The 18,723-nt window shown below is 39.1% G+C and overlaps 1 protein-coding gene across 2 annotated transcripts; it reads left to right on the top strand.

Moving 5' to 3' along the window:
• The first annotated feature begins 575 nt into the window (after positions 1-575).
• On the top strand, positions 576-18,312 carry RAB23 (RAB23, member RAS oncogene family). 2 transcript variants are annotated; one of them, XM_071443022.1, is made up of 7 exons: positions 576-711; positions 2,832-3,031; positions 3,850-3,935; positions 9,073-9,229; positions 10,665-10,747; positions 12,276-12,368; positions 13,223-18,312. In XM_071443022.1, the coding sequence occupies exons 2-7, from the start codon at positions 2,877-2,879 to the stop codon at positions 13,360-13,362; spliced, it is 714 nt and encodes a 237-aa protein (XP_071299123.1). In that variant the 5' UTR covers positions 576-711; positions 2,832-2,876; the 3' UTR covers positions 13,363-18,312. The 2 variants fall into 2 exon arrangements, with proteins under 2 accessions (XP_071299123.1, XP_071299132.1); XM_071443031.1 differs by having other exon boundaries at positions 581-715.
• Positions 18,313-18,723: the final 411 nt, after the last annotated feature.

The raw sequence follows: 18,723 nt of genomic DNA, 5'->3' as shown, positions 1-18,723 counted from the left end.
TTAAATATACAGCCTGGGAGCTAGCAGACCACGTACCACGGTGATGGGCACAGTTTGGTTAAAAAAATTGGGTGCTACACACAGGAGGGCAGCTGCCTTCCCTGGTAGCCTAAAGAAAACCCGCGGCTGATCGCACGAGTTTGTTTTCCATGGAGGATGAGGTGAGGAATGCCGATGTATAAGGAGTAGACCAGGGATGAAGGCACCCGTAGGCAAGGAAAGGATTACCCTTGTCCGGATCTTTCCTCAGGAACCCAGACGAAAAGCCCTTAAAGCAACTGTCCCTCGCCTCAAGCCCGACTGGGGCGCACAACGGCCGCAGCCGAGCCCCGAGCGAGGCTCCGGGCAGCCCTCACTGCGGGCAGCCCTCACGCCGGGCTGCCCTCACTGCGAGCTGCCCTCACTGCGGGCTGCCCCCTCTCCGGGCAGCCCTCACTGCGGGCAGCCCTCACTGCGGGCTGCCCTCACGCCGGGCTGCCCCCTCTCCGGGCAGCCCTCACAGCGGGGTCGACACGGGGCGGGGGCAGTGGGCAGGCGCCTCCCCGAGCGGCGCCCCCGCTCCTGACGGCGCTTCCGGCCGGGGGAGCCGGGATGTGCGTCCGGGTTGGGTCGGCCCCCGCGAGCGGTTTCCTCTCCCTTCCCTCCGTCTCCTCTTCCCTGCGCCCCTGCACCGCCGTGCCCTCGGAGGGAGCACCGCCCGCTTCGTGAGGGGTTGGTGAGAGGGGCCGCGGGCGGGCGGGGATCGGAGCCGGGGCACCTCGGGCCATGGGCGGGAGCGGGGCCGGGGCCGGGGTGGCCGAGCCTGCACCCTCGGGTGGTGGCCCCTTGGGCAGGGCCGGGAGGTACCGGTGGGATGGATCCCTGAGCGGACACCCGTGGGTGGCTGCCTCCGTTCTCGCCCAAAATGGCCATCCGGCTTCCTGGTGCTAACGGGGCTTGCCGAGCTCTGGGTAGCCGGGCGTGTTCTGCTAATGCAGGCAGGAAACATCATCTGTCTGAGCGAGCCGAGCCAAGGGATCGGGTAGCCGCGCCCTGCCAGCACGGGTGTGAGTGTGGTGATGGGCAGAGCCTTTAAAACGGGAGTATTTTCCCCTCATTCGAAAGCAGCGTGATCTGATTCTTGGGAGGAAATTTGCAGCTGTAAAATGTTACTGTGATGATATCCCGGCACGGCAAAACGTGGGGGAAACTTAGCTTTTATCAGGTGGGCAGTGGTAAAGTTGTAGCAAGTCCGAGGGCGGTCGAGAGAGACCTCAGAGCCTTGGAACAACTGGTTAAGGGAGCGGGAACAGAAGCAGTGTTCTCTTCTGGCCTTCCACTCAGAGGGAATGAAATAGGAAGAAAGAGCCTGGTGTTACAGGCAGAAATTTGATTTTTTGGTGGTGGGTCAGTCTACACAACAACCATACTGCTGCCAATAGATGGGGTACATCTGTTTTGAAGGAGGAAACTTTACAAGAGTTAGGAGGAATAACTGAAGTAATTTTAGACTAGATGTGAAAGGGAAAAGGGATAAAACCAGGCTTCCTAGAGATAAGTTTGGGAGAGGCATGCATTTGAGGGATGGAGGTCCAGAGAGTGGTGGTGAGTAGATTTAAATCTATCTGGCAGCTGGTTGCTTGTGGTGTTCCCCAGGGCTTGGTGTTTGTGCCAGTCCTATTTAATAACTTTACCAATGATCTTGATGAAGTGATTGTGTTCACCTTCAGTCAGCTTGCAGGTGACACCAGGTTGGGTGGGAGTGTTGGTCTGCTGAAGGGCAGGAAGGCTCTGCAGAGGCATCTGGACAGGCTGGATTGATGGTCCAAGGCCAGTTGTGAGATGAAACGAGGCCAAGTGCCAGCTCCTACACTTGGGTAACAGCAACCCCATGCAAAGCTACTGGGGATAGAGTGGCTGGAATGGGGCTCAGTGGGAAAGCTCAGCAGCTGAGCCAGGTGGCCAATAAGGCCAGTGGCATCCTGGCCTGTATCAGCAATAGTGTGGCCAGCAGGAGCAGGGCAGGGATTGTCCCCCTGTACTCAGCACTGATGAAGCCACACCTCAAAATCCTGGGTGTAGTTCTGGGCCCCTCACTGCAAGAAAGAAATTGAGGGGCTGGAGGGTGTCCAGAAAGGGCAGTGAGGGGAAGGGTCTAGAACACAAGTCTAATGAAAAATGGCTGAGGGAGCCGGGGTCATTTAGCCTGGAGAAAAGGAAGTTCAGGGGAAATGTTATTGCTTTCTGCAGCTGCCTGAAAGGAGATTGTAGCAAGGTGGGGTTTGGTCTCATCTGCAAGTAACCAGCAATAGGACAAGAGGAAATGGCCTCAAGTTGTGCCAGGGGAGTTTTAGGATGGATATTAGAAAAAGTTCTTCACTGAAAGGATTATCAAGCATTGCAAAAGGCTGCCTGGGGCAGTGAGGCAACATCACCATCCCTGGAGGTATTTGTGGCACTTAGGGACATGGTTTAGCACTTGGCAGTGTTGGGTTAATGATTGGACTTGCTGATCTTTGAGGTCTTTTCCAACATTAACGATTCTGTGATTTTGTAGTTCAGTGCCTCCATTTCTTCCTCATTAAGAAAAAAAGCCACCAAAACATCAGTGAAATATCTTTGCATTAAGCCAAACAAATTATTCTCTACTTCTAATTTTTATTAATTTTCAATTAGTAAGTGTCAAAGCAAAGCTAGTTAAATAACATGCCTGAGGTCACTTAAGCAATCTGTGTCAAAGACAGACAGAAATTGTACTATCTGTATGCACCCTAATCTGTGTGATCATCTTGCCTCTTGCTTTCTATTCACAGCATTTTTATGAACATAATAGCTATTTACTTTGTTGACAGAATCAGTAGTTTCCTGAATAAACCAGAGTCACCTGAGACGCAAAGATGTTGGAAGAAGATATGGAGGTGGCCATCAAGGTGGTAGTAGTAGGAAATGGAGCTGTTGGGAAGTCCAGTATGATTCAGCGATATTGCAAGGGGATTTTTACAAAAGACTACAAGAAAACTATTGGTGTAGATTTCCTGGAAAGACAGATCCAGTATGTATTAAACAGATGACATACTACTGATTTTTACCTCTCTCTCTATTTCTTTTTTCTGTTGTAATCCTAAAATTTATGAAGGCTTGGAAAACAAAGCTCGCTGTTTCTGAAGCACACTAAAAGGAGTTGTTTTCTCTCTTGCACTGTGGGCTAAAGTTATATCCTTTATTCTCCATACAAAATTTAAAATTATAAATAAAATCTTGGAATATCTGGCATACCAGGCTCTTTGACAAGTTTGTTTTGTATTCTACCACCAGCTAATTATTTTTAAATTTTTTAATGATTTCTTGTGAAGAAGTAAAACTGCTTATGATAAAAAAATTACACAAATTTATTAGTCAATGTAGAAAAAAATGACTGTGAAAAAATGAGTAAGTGTCTTTATGCAGTATAAGCAGGTAAAGCCTTATTATGTTTGGTAAAGTGGAAAATTGTATGATCATGAGAAGTAAGAAAATTCTGTAAGTTCTGCAAGCTGATGAAAAAGGCAAAAGCACCATTCTTCAGGCATCTAAGTTTTGTTTTGATGTCTATTTTATTTTTCAGTGTAGAGGGAAATGTAGAGGAAGAAGAGGAAAGGAAGAGGAAAATATACAGATTGTCTGTAAAGAACATATAATGTAGTTGAGGGACTATTGCCATAGTATATTATGAAGGTGAATGAATATTAATAATAAGTTACATTATGTTTAAATCCAGTTAAATTTTATTTGAATTACTCCTATAGTGTAGAAACAGTAGCATTTCCATGACATTTGCTTTGATTTGTTCCTGTTACTGTATTGATCACAAAACTGTCTTGTTTATTTCAGAGTTAATGGTGAAGATGTCAGGCTAATGTTATGGGACACTGCAGGTCAAGAGGAATTTGATGCAATAACTAAGGCCTACTATAGAGGTGAAAATACCATGTTTGTTGTTTGGTAGTTGGGGTTTTCTTGGTCTGCATATCTCTAAAATATTTTCATATCTTTGTATTAAGAATTTTAGTGATTTCATGTGTGTGCAAAGCATGCTTAGTTCAGCTTTTTCAGTTCTTAAGTATTTTTTCTCTTTGTGCAAGTTCCTTGTCTTAATTATGTCCACTTTATGCAGTAGTGCCCTTTAGAAAACATTGAATGAAATGAGACAAATGTCTGCACAGAAACTGGACAGAGTGTAGACATTCAAACAATCAGATGCAAATGTGTATTTTCCCTCCAAAAGTGTTTCATTACTTCTGTGAGACACACATTTGTAAATATTCCAAAAACTGTGGATGAGGCACATAGTAATTAATCCAAGGGGGGGAAATCCACCAGTCATCCTAGAAAGACAGTTTACAGGGCACAAGAGTTCTTTTGCTAGTACAGTGTGCCTCAAATACATTAAAGAGCAGTAACAAAAGTGTATTTACTTCATCAAATAAACTGTATTATTTGTGTAAAGGCAGCTTATATATTTAACCAGTTACAAATTGTGTACTTAAGCTTTCTTTGCTTATAATTTAACAATGGTTCTGTAAATATTTCTCTTTTTTTTTTTTTTTTTTAATGGGAGAGATACAAATGATTTGGCAAAGATTCCACTGTTCAGTTCTTGCAAATTAATTACCTGAGATGGGGAGAAAATATACTGCTATGGTATAAAATGATCTCATTTGGAGATAAAGTAATGATTATGCCAGGCTGTTGCAGGGTGTTACAGTCTTATGATCGTTTTATGTTTCATAATTAATTTGCTAATTGGTGGGGTTTTTTGGTGATGTTTCTTGTTGTTACCTGTGATCAATGATTACTATTTCCTCAGAAAAAGGTCTTCTTTTGTCATGTGGATATAAATAATTTACAGCTGACAAGTTGAGCATACAAATTTTGGATGGTAGTAGTTGATTCTCTTGGAATCAACTGCTTTCACTGTCCTGGCCTTTGCTCCTCTTGTGTGCTTTGCTCTCCCCAGTTGTTTCGAGCCAAAGACTTTTTCTCCTAATTACTGGGACTGATAGGTTAGAATATGGAGCATTGAGAAGAACTCAGGACTACACCTACTGGCCTCACTAACCACAAGCAACCTGCTGGTTTAAAAACAAACTAAAAAATTTGCATGAATATCTTGAAATCATGGTTATGACTCGAGCCCAGCGTAGTGCTGTTAGATCTCTGCTTGGAGTTCTTCGTACAGAAGTTCTTTCAGCACAGTCAGCCTGTTCACATTGTACCAGCATGATGGGTATGCAATAAATAGTTCAAGGTGTCAGATACAGAGACTGCTCTACACTAGACTTTGACTCATGAAAGATGAGGGAAATCAGAAGAGCCTGGAGTGCAATTTTGGTCTAGCCTCAGCAATCACACTATTATAGAAGAAAAAGTCAAGCTTACTTTGGAAATGCCAGGCTTTTATTGTTAAGAAGGGGAGGGCCACCTCTAAGTTAGGTCAGATAGATGCTGGCTGTTAATTTAAGGTTTGCTTCTCCCATAGGTCACTGTCCCACTATCATTGCACTGGGGCTTATGTACTCCCCTGGGACACTGTGTATTGTCAGTTCTTCAGTGCTCACACAGGAATGCTTCAGAACCTGAGTGTTTCTTGTCCAGGGACCAAATTCATTCAGCCTTGCAGAGAAAGAGCATTGGAGCTGACAGTGGATTTGTTGTGTGTTTTCCTACGTGCAGGCAAGTGTGTGCAGCCAGTGCAGTTGCAAGCCCACAGTCACACAGTGCAAGGAGTAGAGCAGCCTAAATTCAGAGCTGAAGGAAGCACTGTATATATTTAATAATTTCTTTTTTGTATTGTCCCATGCATCTTCTCAGCAGTTTCTATGTGATTGAAGTCAAATATTTCTCAAAGCAGTATTTGATCATGTACATGTATCATGCATGTATCTTCTTCCTTCTACTACCACTGGTGTATCTTGAATATCCTTGCTAGGTTTTTGATGGAAGACAGACATCTTGCTCATTAGTGTGTTACTCAGTTGCTGATTAGTCAAATTGTCAGGATCCTCATTTTGTTGCAAAATAGTTCATTCTTCATAATCAAGCCTTCATAGGATTGCTTTCATTTGCATTTGTTAATTTGTCTGCTGCAAATATGATAATGGAAGGCCCTAGTACAGTTATTTTAGATACTGTTAAGGAGACATTAAATCCTGCTGAGTCTTTCAAAGACAGGCAGGATCCACAGAAGTTAAAACATCAGCAGTAAACAAGAATTTCTGGATGATGATACTGGATTTTGATCTCAGTGTGAGATTGAACAAGTCACCATCAGTTTTATAGGGAATATGTGCTTTCTGTTGTAGCTTGGATAGCTGAGGCAAAGTACTGAGTGAAATGAGTAGGATCAGGTATAAAGCCTGTGAGAGTCCTCTCATGGCAAGGAATTTCCTTACACTTTCTATTACAAAGGCTTTGTACCTTTATGAAAGGAAAAAAATGTGTAGTCTATGCAGATAGGATAGTCTGCTGAAACCAATTCAGCTGACAAGCTCATGCTTTACTTGAATTAAGTAGCACTAGTCTCTAAATTCTTTTCTGAATTGCTCTAGGTATAAATATTATGTCAGTGATTCTGCAGGCAGTTGAAGCATTTTAAAATATAGAGGAATTATCAATGCAGTAATTGCACACAATGTCATTTTCTTCAGTACTTTAAAGTAGCTTTTTGGAACAGCTTCTTGCAAAGGAACTTTAATTTAAAATATTCATTGAGAACATCCTGAGCTGTTATGTTCCTGTTTGACACTATCCTGTGCCTTTGCTGCTGGTGCCTGTTGTTGTACATAATCTGTTGTAGGCAGAGGTGGTGTATGACTCCATTAGCACTGGATGACTGAGATAGTAATGTTACTGACTCTTCAATACTGCCAGTGCCTGCATAAAAAAGGTGTTTATGTGGTTAAATTCTAGGATTTGTCTTCTTTTTTCCTCCTTAGAATTCTTAGATGGATGTTATAATTTCTTAAATTGTTTATGTTTTCAGTAAAACTACTGAGTATTTAGCAGATTTTTTGAAGATGAAAAGAATTTGCATATTAAAATCTCTGCCCTGCGGTGTCTTCTGTTGCACTCTGTTGCCATACTAACTTCTGCACCATACTGAAGCACGCTTCAGAAAGATCACAGTTGATACTGTTTTGCATTGAACCTGAGAAGAAAAACTACTTTTGTCTTCTCTTCTTAAATAAGCATCTTACAGATGCTTATTTGGATTAGTTAAGTCTGATATTTATGATCCAGTGATTGAAAACTTTTGCACATGTTTTGAAATACACAATAACACGAGTGTATAGAATTTATCTTTGTTGATGACACTTTGTTTTACTGTTGTTTGTTGTAATAATCTTGAAGGTCCTCAAAAATATTTGTTTGATTCTTTATTAAAGCCTGTCATGTAAGTTCCTTTTGAAATGAATATGGGCAAGCTGAGGTATATTTACTGTCCTTGGCCACTGCATTCTACCTGTATTATATGTAAACTGAATAAAGTCTGATGTAGTATGCTACCTTCTCTTTACCTACCACATGCCAGAGCTTTTCCCTCTAAATTTACTGTTACTTGTGGTAGCATTCAGAAGGAGTGGGTGGAAGGAGAAAGATGAAGTGAAGCTGTCTTAGCTTGGAAACTTGACAAAGGATTTCTTGGTCTTGAAACTGAGCAAAGTGATGTTTACAGATGGTGGGAGTATTTTAATAAATGCTCTCATCTCCATTATGCTACTATGTGAGATAATAGGCAAATGCAAACTAACCTGCTTTGGAAAGAATAATGTATTTTACACCTTTGTCACAGGAATTGCATCAGAATAATTGCATACCTTAGAGTACAGTGTGGACAGCAGGGAAAACAAACAGTCTTACAACACAAATAATAGGGGACATTATGGAAGGCTGCATTGGTGCTTTTTTACTGGTAGTGCTTCAGTTGAAGTTCTTAGGACAGTTCTTATTGTTTTGTATAAAACCATACCAGAAGAGTCTTAATATGCATGTGGAAGAATGTTAAAGAGCATAGGAAATCTTTCTGGAAATAGATTCTGAACTTGGCTTTTAAAAAGCTAAATAAAAGCAAACCTAGTAAGATAACTTGTGTGCTTTGTGCCGGAGAAATAGAAAGATAAACAGAGTACAGGAATCAGGGATACTTTGTGAAACTCAGAGATAAAATTCATACTGATGAAAAATTTTTCATGCTATATGACATAAATGGGAGATGTTCACCACAAGATTATGCTGGAGTCTCAAAAACACTGGCTATCTATTCCTTTCATACTCTGTTACTAAATAACTAGCACATTGAAGGCATATAGATAATGAATTGTGCAAAGAAAAGCAGTTTCTGAGGAATAACAAAGGGCTACTGGACAGTTAAAAGACCAAACACTAATAGTTCAGCTGTGGAGGTACCTTCTCAGTATCCATGAAGTTTAACTGTTGTTTATTTACAAAACCCTAACAAAGGTTTTTGTATAATTTATCATAGTGCTCTGATAGAATTATAAGACTATCTGATAGTATTAATTAGAAGCACACTTCTTTTCCCCAAAAAGCTACTAACAATTTATTTGAAATAATCACAACTTCATCTGAAAACTTTTTAAAGTTTTCTGCTTTTCAGAATCCAGATTACCATACCACAAAGAATAATGTGAAATGTGCTTTACAGATGCTGCATACAGGAAAAAATCTGCCTCCTGGCCTCCATTAATCTGTTTGTAAAACAATAATAAATGAACTTCCCCTTCCCTTTTTCCAGCCTTTCCAGACCTCCTTCTGTTCCTTTCCCCTGCATACATTCAATATGCTGCAATTAGCTTTAAAGGTAACAGACCCATAGTCATCAAAAAGATGGCTGTGATGATCAAAATAATATGGCAATGAATTTTCATTTAGGGAATCTATGACCAGTGGTTTGACACAAACTGGTAGTAAAAGTGCATGTTTGTGGGAAAAACTTTAAAAATCCCTCATATTTTAAATACATTACAATTTTTTCTATTGTTTATTGGCTAATTTGTATGTATTTGTATTTGTAATTTATTTGTATATTTCTAGGAGCCCAGGCTTGTGTTCTTGTGTTTTCTACAACTGACAGAGAGTCCTTCAAAGCAATCCCTACCTGGAAGCAAAAAGTTGTGACTGAAGTTGGAGACATTCCCACAGTTCTTGTGCAGAATAAGATTGATCTTCTTGATGACTCTTGCATAAAGAAGTAGGAGTTCTATTGTGCTACTTTTAAAGATCAATAGGTGCCTCCTGTATTCACAAGTTTTAAAAAAAGAAGTCTGTGAGAGTTTCTGGTGAAGCATTGGAGAATCTGGGTTGTCCCACCTGTGTCCTGCATCTAGACATGCCCTAGAAGCACACGGGGTGGGTGTTACTGCATGAGTGTGGATAGTCACACTTGGGCAGATGTGCTGCAAAGCTAGGAGCTTTCTGTTTATTTCATGCTGCATCCTGAAGCCAAAAGTAATAGAGGAAAGACATGAAAAGTTTGGTTCGGGCATAATATGATCCCCACCCTTTTTTTCCCCCTAAAAATCTAAAACTATAGATTTTCCTCCTGTTAAAACCTGTGCTGTGCACCACTGAAGGCACATTGTCTGTTTGGCTAGTGAATGCTTGCTAATATTCTTTGCTTTCTTTAATTTGGTTTTTATTATTCATTTTTATCAAAACATTGTGATTCTATAGAAATATGTATGTGGTAATATTCTCAAACTGCATGGTGCTGAATCTTCCTTGCTGTATTTTTCTTTACAGATTTTATTGTCAATTCATTCTGCCCTTGTGTGTGTAACCAATTTCATTCTTGTCCTAAAATCAGCTTAACAAATGTGTTTATTTATCACAGCATTTCATGTAGAAAATACTGCATGATCAAGTTGATCATTCTCCACTTCTTCAATTTCTATCATCTTTCTGAGAGATTTAAAGTATTTCTTCTTTTTTTGTTGTTTCCTGCACTGGCTTTCTTTGTTGTCTGTTTGCTATCATTGATGGCATAAATCAGCTTCTACTTCTTCTGCAAAGAATTCTGAGGATTTTTCAAAGGAAAAGCAAAATTGCATTTGAACTCCTCCTTTATTCATGGTATGTCACTTAGGTTTGGTTCTCAGAATACTCTGCCTCAGTAACATAATCTTTCTGATGATTTGATTTTCCTTAGGGAAGTATTCATAAGTTTCTTAAACTTTAACATAAGTTCTTTTTCACTTCACAGAAAAAAGTAATTCTTGATTTCATCTTTGCACTCATCTGATTGCATAGCATACTGCTTCATTAAGATATGCTTAAGGATTAATTTTTCTTGTTGTTTAGAGTTTGCAGTGATAGTGCTGTTAATTACAGCCTCCTTCCTTTTGGTTTCACCAACACGCTTCTTTGAACCCTTGGGAAGTTTTATGTAATGAAGTCGATAAATACTGGAAAGAATTCCTTTGAGTCATAAAGACACTGCATGTAAAATACCTTCTTTTTATAGTGGAGATACTGTAAAGAAATTAAGGATTAGGTATTTTTTGACTGTCTTGAATTTCTCGAACCACTTTGCCATGTTTAACTTAAAGCAAAGCATTTTGTTTATAAGAATAAATGCTGACAAATGAACCAAATAAGGGCTTACAAAGCCATCTTGTGTTGTGCAGTGAGGAGGCGGAAGCGCTGGCAAAGAAGCTGAAGGTGCGGTTCTACCGAGCGTCGGTGAAGGAAGACCTGAACGTGAGCGAAGGTAGGCGGTGCCGGGGGGTGTGGGTGAAGGCAGACCTGAACGTGAGCGAAGGTAGGCGGTGCCGGGGGGGTGTGGGTGAAGGAAGGAACGTGAGCGAAGGTAGGCGGTGCCGGGGGGTGTGGGTGAAGGCAAACCTGAACGTGAGCGAAGGTAGGCGTGCCGGGGGGTGTGGGTGAAGGCAGACCTGAACGTGAGCGAAGGTAGGCGGTGCCGCGGGCGGTGCGTCCCGTCCTGCCGCTTCTCCACGGCCCGAGCATCCCCCCGGCTGGATGGAGCCAGCTGGCACTTACACATCTTTGCATGATGGTGGCAGCCCTCTTTATATTCCATAGCAGCACGCCTTGAACACAGCTAAAATTACCTGTGTTCATGGGTTAGGGCCATTTCTTTGTGCACGTGTTTCTCTTCCGCAAACACAGCTGCGAGGTTCACAAGTGCCAGTGTGTTACGGCTCCTCAGTCCTAATGACTGTCAGTAAGCACGAGCTTTTAAAACAAATACGCATAGTAGAAGCTCAATTATTGCAACATAAAAACTGTTGAAGAGATTATTTTGTAATTGTTAATAGTTAATAAGTAATTGATAGAAACAATTATTTTATATTTTAATCCTGTTTAGATAAAGTACATTAAAAGATTGCATCTCTTGCAGTGTTTTGTCTTCTGGTGATATTTGATTAGTTCCTAAGTACCACTTTTAACGTACTTAATTTCATAAGAGTAGTGTTAAAATTTTGAGTCTGTGTCTTTCGTGGACTGTGTTTGAATAATCATGTACTAGACTGCCTAATGATATATTCTTGTTTAGTTAGCCAAGATTATTAGTAAACTCCCTGTTTCTTCTGTATTAACATCATTCACAATGGGAAAAATCTGCAAGAGAAAATGTAAAAGTCTTTTGTATCATCTTTAAATGAATTTCATTACAAATGTAAATAATCATAACACATATAGGTTCTGAAAATTCTCCTTAAGTTGTATATTTTTTCAGATACCTAGGTCAACTTTATATACGCCAATAGAAATGAGAGTAGCATCAATTAATTAGGAAAACCTTGTTGCCAAGTTTTATTAATAGACTTATTTTACGTGACTACTGTTTTTCTAATGCTTCTTGCAAAATATATATATATTAAATCCTACATGAATTGTATATTGAATACATGTATTGTATATTGTATACAATTGTAATCTATTGTATATTGAATACATGACTGTAACAAGTTCCAAGTTGCATTAATTGAAACATTTGGCAATATGTGTGTGCCATCTTTTTTTTCATATAAGAGCATTGAGATATTTCTGTGCAGGACTTCAGTACCTCAATCTGTAAGAGCTGGGCTGACACTGGAGTGACCTGGATTCTGCCCAGGCACACAGGCTTGCCCAGAATCACTCACCAGCTTGTGCTAAACCTGGGATGTGAAATGCACTTTTGTCACCATACAGAATTTTGATATAATGGCATGATGATTATTATTATTTTTAAGCATTCTGTAATATACCTTTTTTCTTTTTTAACCTTCCAGTTTTTAAATATTTGGCTGATAAATATCTTCAAAAGCTCAAGCAACAAACAGCAGAAGATTCAGAAGTAGTACATACAAGCAGTAACAAGATTGGTATGTATACTATAATAAAAAATCCCTAGAAACAATATTTTGTGCCATCAAAGCTTATGGTCTCATCTGTTTCCTTATGGAATTAATACAAAGTGAATCATAGTCTATTACCTCCCTGTCTTAGGATATCATCTCTTTCTGTAAAATAACTTTGTGACTCTTTAAAATTACAAGATGGCCAAACTGATGCACTAAAGTTTCTAGCTAATGCTTGGCAAGTGCCCTTTTACTAAATTCATTTAAACAAGATTGTGCAAGGATTTGAGAAGGATGCTTGTTGGGTTTTTTTAATGTAATCAGCATTACATAGCATTGCTCATCTCGGTGTGGACTTAAAAGACTCATGGGGAAAGAATCTGGCATGTAATCAGAAGGTGTTTGTAAGTTGCCTTCTGTAAGAAAACACTAAAACACAGAACTTCTGTAGTTCTTCTTTAAAGCTTTTCTGAGTCAGGTAATTTATTTTCCTTAAAGCACTCCCTTTTTATTCCAGCCTTTTACTTACCTTTATATCAACAAAATTTCTGAATTTTAAATCGCCATCTCTGTCTTCTATTATGTTACTCAGCTAACCACAACTTTGTGCAGTTAGTAACATACACATACACAGATGAGTACATATGCTGCCCTTCAATTACACAGGTGCATACCAGCTTTAAATACTGCCTGGCTAGTAATTGCAACTGCCTCTACTTCCAGTTTAGCTGCAGAATTTACTCAAAATAGATTTAAAAGCTAGTGCATACATTTGAGGTGCTCTGCTATGCCTCAGCAGGTACTGCATCTAAAGTGTTCATGTATTATGCTGCAAGCAGTAAACAAATGCAAATACTTCTCTTGTCTGAATTCTGTAGGTGTTTTTAATACAGCTGGTGGAAGTCACCCCAACCAGAATTCTAGCACTCTTAATGGTGGAGATGTCATCAACCTTAAACCCAACAAACAGAGGACCAAGAAAAACAGAAGTCCTTTTAGCAACTGCAGTATACCTTAGATCACTTTTGGAGGAAATTAAGCAGCTCAGAGAATTGGATGAAGTTGTGCAATTGACTACAGAATAAAGCCAGCTGTAGAGGTATTTTTACCGGTGCTTTAGCAAATCTTGTGCCTCCTAGACAAAGGGTGGATTTTGATGAACTTGCTTGTGCCGTGGGTTTGTTGTGTGGCGTGAGACACCTGGTGGTGACACACAGAACCGTGGCTGCCTCGTGCACTTTGTACAGATTAGGTGAGCTTTTCCTTTCTCAAGGAATTACTTACAGAGCTATGAACTAGGTATTGCTGAATTGCAAAGCACATTAATTTAAGGATAATACTTACATGTATAGGTACAGACTGTAACTCTATGGCCCAAGGTAATGTAGCAACCTTGAAACTAAATTTCAAAGAAAATATTAGAATTGGTTAGTCAGGACACTTAACAAGATAAATGAAGAGCAAAAAAACACTACTTCATTTTATGCCTGACCATATTAATATTCTGCCAGGATTCTGGCAGTTCTGTGGGTGCAAGATCCTTGCATTATATATATGTGTGCTAAGGTATATATGTAAACATTTGGGATGAATATCTAGGCTTGGTTCCAATGTGTACGTTACTTGGAGATCAGCTAATGATCATCAAATAGCATCTTCTAATTGTCCTTTAAAAATGTTGCATTTCAAATGAGGCTTTCCAAGCTGCCACTGTGTATGTTTAACTTGCTATACTGTGGGCCTAAAAGCTTAGATTTAAAAATGTGTGGTGCCAAAAATGCTCCTTTTTACCTAATGCTATGCTACAGATGTTTTGTAAGTTTGTTTTTCTCGGTCTTAACAGGTTGAACAAATAACACTAATAGCTATTCAGAAGGAACATATAATCATATTCTTGTTCAAATTTGATTGTTGTATCCTGTGTCATCTTATGAAAAAGGAATTTTCAAAGTGGTGTTCCAAAGTATTTATCTTATTTGAAATTTTTTCATAGATACCATAAACTAAGTTACTGGGATCCAAAAAATTGCAGCTGATTATGTTAGGGAGACATTCTTGAATGTTGTCTTAGATTTAAAGTTAAGGAAATCTAATTCTGCAACATGAGAGACATGGCAAAAAATTTTCAAAGTGCTTCAGTAATTTTACAGAACTGATGTAGATGTTTAGGAGCCCAAATCTAACTTCAAGGTTATTTGGGCTAAGGCTCCTAAATCACTAAGGTGCTTTTAAAGTTGCTAAGCAAGATACCTTTTATTTAGCAAAAATGAACACTTTATAATCCTCTTCAAGAGTATGCATGCCTTTTAAAAACTATCCATTTTGTTTACATGTTTTTGTATGGTATGATATAATTTTAACTTTCTAAGATTTCTACAAGTCTGCCAGTGACAAATGCAAAATCTGCTGCTTAAAAAAATCAGAGTTTTAATAATTTTGTAAATGGTGTATGAGAATGAAAATTGGTTGAGTGATCCTATATATTTTTGAAGGAAGGACTTTTCACTATGTGAATTCATGTAGGAAGCTTGACTGACTTCGTTTCTAAGTCAATGAGTATGAAAACTGAAATGTATTCTTATTCCCACTGTCTGCAGGGAGAGAAGTGAGTGGCAAGTTATGCACAAACACTAAAGATCTCTGAACTCTGTATTTTATGTTTACTGTATTAGGCTTTCTACCGAGTACCACAGTTTCTTTGAGAAGCTGTTAGAGATCTCCTGTTGCTGGCGAGAAGGAGGGCACTCCATCCCTTTTGCTATTGCAACAAAATTGTGTTTTCTTCACTGTAATGTTTCATTTCCTGTGTTTTCTCTTGGATAAAGGCCTCTATTTTTTAACAAGTGCATTTAATCACTGTATGTATAAATGGAGTCAAGTCCTATCTGTCTTAGCAGTTTAAGAAGTAAGGTACTTGGGATAAGATGATTAAACATCATGGGGCCACCTCACAGCTTAGGGGAGAGTGTATGCATGAAGAATTTTGACAACTGTTTTTAATATGGAAACTTTTACATTTCACTGTCTGTCTACAAGTTTCATGGGGTTTTATTCATTTTTCATGAAAAACAAACAAAACCACAAAGTGTTTGAAACATCTTTTTTTGCCTTGTTTGACTTTCTACAGCGTACTGACAAGTAAGTCTTTATTATGTATAATGACAATTTGTACTATTTTATGTTATACTGTAACACACTGTACAATTACTTTAGGTTGTTTGTATTTACAGTATGTCACTATAAACTACTGCTTTTAACAACTCAGCCGTTGTTTCATAGGTGGAGACTTGACAGACTTGATAAATTTAAGGTATGTTGAAATGTAGTGCATATTCTTTCATGTAGGAATAGTTACTTGCAGCATTGGGTAACAGTGAGTTTTCATTTTACTCCCACCCTAAATCTGAAGTGGATCTTTCTTTGTTGAGACCTTGCAGTGCTTGTTCTCTAACATCACTGTGATGGAAACTGCTCAAATTAACATCTTTTTGGGAAGTGCCCTGCATGTATGCTGCTTCAAAATTTTGATTCTTTATTCTACTGGGGTTAGTGTGTAGGTGTAAACCAGATGACTTGCATATTGCAGGAACCCCTTAGGTATTCACATCACTCTTCAGTGGCACTAACTTTTGCCTTTTGGAAGAGACATCCCTAAATGTTTTAGTACTTGTGTTGTCCCTCATGAATAATTTTTGTTATAAACATTACTTCATTCTCCACTCAGAGCGTACTCATTAAAATATCATATGTTTTAGTTAGCAAAACCTACAGGTGCAGGGCTGGTAATAAAAATGCTCTTCTCTTTGCATCCCTGGGACTGCATGGTGGGTGAGGAGGTGCCTCTGTTACATCCATGATACCCTGGAGTAAGAGCAAGAGATTCTCATGCCACAAGACACAAATTTCATTGCACTCCTGTAGATTCTTTTTATATCTCTTCAATAGCTCATTGGCTGTATTATCTGGATCTTGCCACAATTCTTTGCCCTTGGCTGATAAAGCTACCACTAGCAGGAAACTTCAATGATTGTTAATGCCTTAGTGAAATAGGGATTCACTAAAGATTATGACACTACAGCTTTGTCACTTCTGTGTTGTATCCATTCAGTGAATGGGTGTTCTCCCAGTACGTGGGGCATCATTAGATGCAAAGCAGTAATGCTAGGGATGTATTTCCAACTGGAAATAGCAAATCTCAAAGTTGTATGACTGATCACACTAATTTTTGTGCTTGTGGTTAATTTTGTGTGTGTGGTTAATTTAAAAAAGACTTTAAATATTCCTCTTAAGACAATTTTGAAGCTTCCTTATTTTCAGTGTTTCTTAAGGCAACACTTTTGTAGTCAAAATGCCTGAATTACCACACTGTCAGTCTGATTTCCTGTTTAATTTTTATGCTTCAGTAAAATATAACTTTTTACTTTCTTCATTATTGGGCTGAAGCACATCCGACATGAACTTTTTCTTCGCAGCATTTCTATAGAGGTGGAATAATCTAAAGAGCATTGAGCGGCTGAACATGCAGCACTCTGGGGGGTTGTGTGGGGTTCATGCACAAGATTCAGCAAGCCCTTGAAGCTGTTTGTGCACCCTTCAGGCTGAGAGCTGCAGGTGTTAACAGGGCAAATGATCTGCCCTTCTCTGGGAGTTCATCATTCAGCAAGCCAACACACATGCTGCTCCATTCCAGGGACACTACCTGAGCCCCTGCTGCTTTTCTAAGTGTAGTCATAGATCTTCAGTTGAAGTTCCAGTACCTGAACACTAACTGTACCAAAATTAGAGTGCAAGGATGGTCCAGCAGGCTTGAATTCATCAAAATGACTGTGCCATCTTTTTGAAGGAAGCAAAAGCTGTGCAGATCTTTTTTGTAATGCACAAATAGTATTGAGAGAAGAAAGTAATTCTCTGTTAAATATGGCATCCAAGCAGATAATCAAAATTATTACAGCAATGCTTAGATTTAAGATGAAAGGTGCCTATAATGGAATAAGAGAAACCTGCTAATGATCTATGTCAAAGTGTTCTATAGGAGTCATCTCAAAGCCAGGTGAGTCCTAGTACTGAACTGGGCTCATTCTCAAGTTTCTAGTGGAAGGGTAATACTGATAAATAGTTTGTCAGTTCTTCCAAACTCACTAAAGTTGGTAAGAAAAATTAAAAATTACTGTGGACCAGAAGAAACACCACTCTCATTGTGAGGATTGAGATGCATTGTTACTAATGGCTTAAATGTAACTGGCTAAAAGAGGAAATGTACATAACTGGTTTTATCACCATCATGATCTCAAGTAAATGTAACAGATTTGTAGAAAAAAAAGTCAACATATCATAAATCCTCAATCAGAAGAATCAGTGTTTAAAACTGAGTATCTTGTGTATGCTGTTCTGTAAAATCCCTACAAATTAATTCTGCTGTTCTCTTGTAAGTGACACTAGTTGCATTATGCGACTTAAAACGTTTGTTTGCTTATTGTTGTGTCTGATATAAGTCACTACTTTTGTGGTTATGTTAAATTGTCAGTACATTAAATTTCAAAAATTGCTGTAACTACAAGCTGTGCAACCTCAATCTGATTGAGAAACGTGTGCTTGATTCTTGGGAGTGTGTTGCCAAAGGCAGCACATGAGAGCACTGGCAGGAACAAGTGTGGATGCCCCAGACAAATAGAAATGGTGTTTCTTAGCTCTTGCCTCTGATTTCTTTACCATATGGTTGAAATACAAAATAGGGATTCTCTTCTGCTCTTTCTGGTCATTTTGCTTTTTATGATTGGTCTGGCCAATACAGTGACAAGGTTTAAGTTCAAGATTGTAGACATTGGAAGTGGCATTAAAGCATTATTAATACATCAAAGATGCCTGGTACATTTTCTGAAAATAAGCAGGTAAATAATCCCTAGTGATTGTTGGTTGGGGGTTTTGTATTGTTTTGGTATTTCTTTTTTTAGTAAAACACAAATCAGCATTTGTGTCTGCCTCTTTACCCATATATCTGAAGAATATCAGAAGTAACATGCTCCTACTTCTCTTGCATGCAGTTTTGAACACAGAAAATCAATGTGTTTGCTTAACACCCTGACAAGGATTAACTGGCAGTGTTTTAGGCTCATTACAGAGGCATTGGACTAGATTACCTTCATCAGTCCCTTCTAACCCACCTTTTCTGCAATTCTGTGATTCCAACAAAGTGCTATAAAAAAAAAATTCTTCTAGGTATCAGTACAATGAAGAGGATCCAAGAACGAAAACAAAAATATTTTTGCCTGAATAACCTTATAATGACCTTAAAAACCCAAATATTGGAGGAATATTCTAAGCAACAAGAAGCTGTCTTCAACTTAAGTGTTGCACAGCACAAGTTCTGAAAACAACCCAG

This window comes from Agelaius tricolor, unplaced genomic scaffold, assembly GCF_023055355.1.
Source record: "Agelaius tricolor isolate 1412-34295 unplaced genomic scaffold, bAgeTri1.0.p SCAF_1, whole genome shotgun sequence".
NCBI lineage: Eukaryota > Metazoa > Chordata > Aves > Passeriformes > Icteridae > Agelaius > Agelaius tricolor.
Note: the sequence above shows the minus strand (reverse complement) of the source record. Positions and strands in the feature narration are given on the sequence as shown.

Coding starts and splice junctions, on each gene's coding strand:
- RAB23 (XM_071443022.1), top strand. CDS start 2,877: ATGTTGGAAGAAGATATGGAGGTGGCCATCAAGGTGGTAGTAGTAGGA. Junction 3,032..3,849: donor TTCCTGGAAAGACAGATCCA/GTATGTATTAAA, acceptor TGTTTATTTCAG/AGTTAATGGTGAAGATGTCA. Junction 9,230..10,664: donor GATGACTCTTGCATAAAGAA/GTAGGAGTTCTA, acceptor TGTGTTGTGCAG/TGAGGAGGCGGAAGCGCTGG.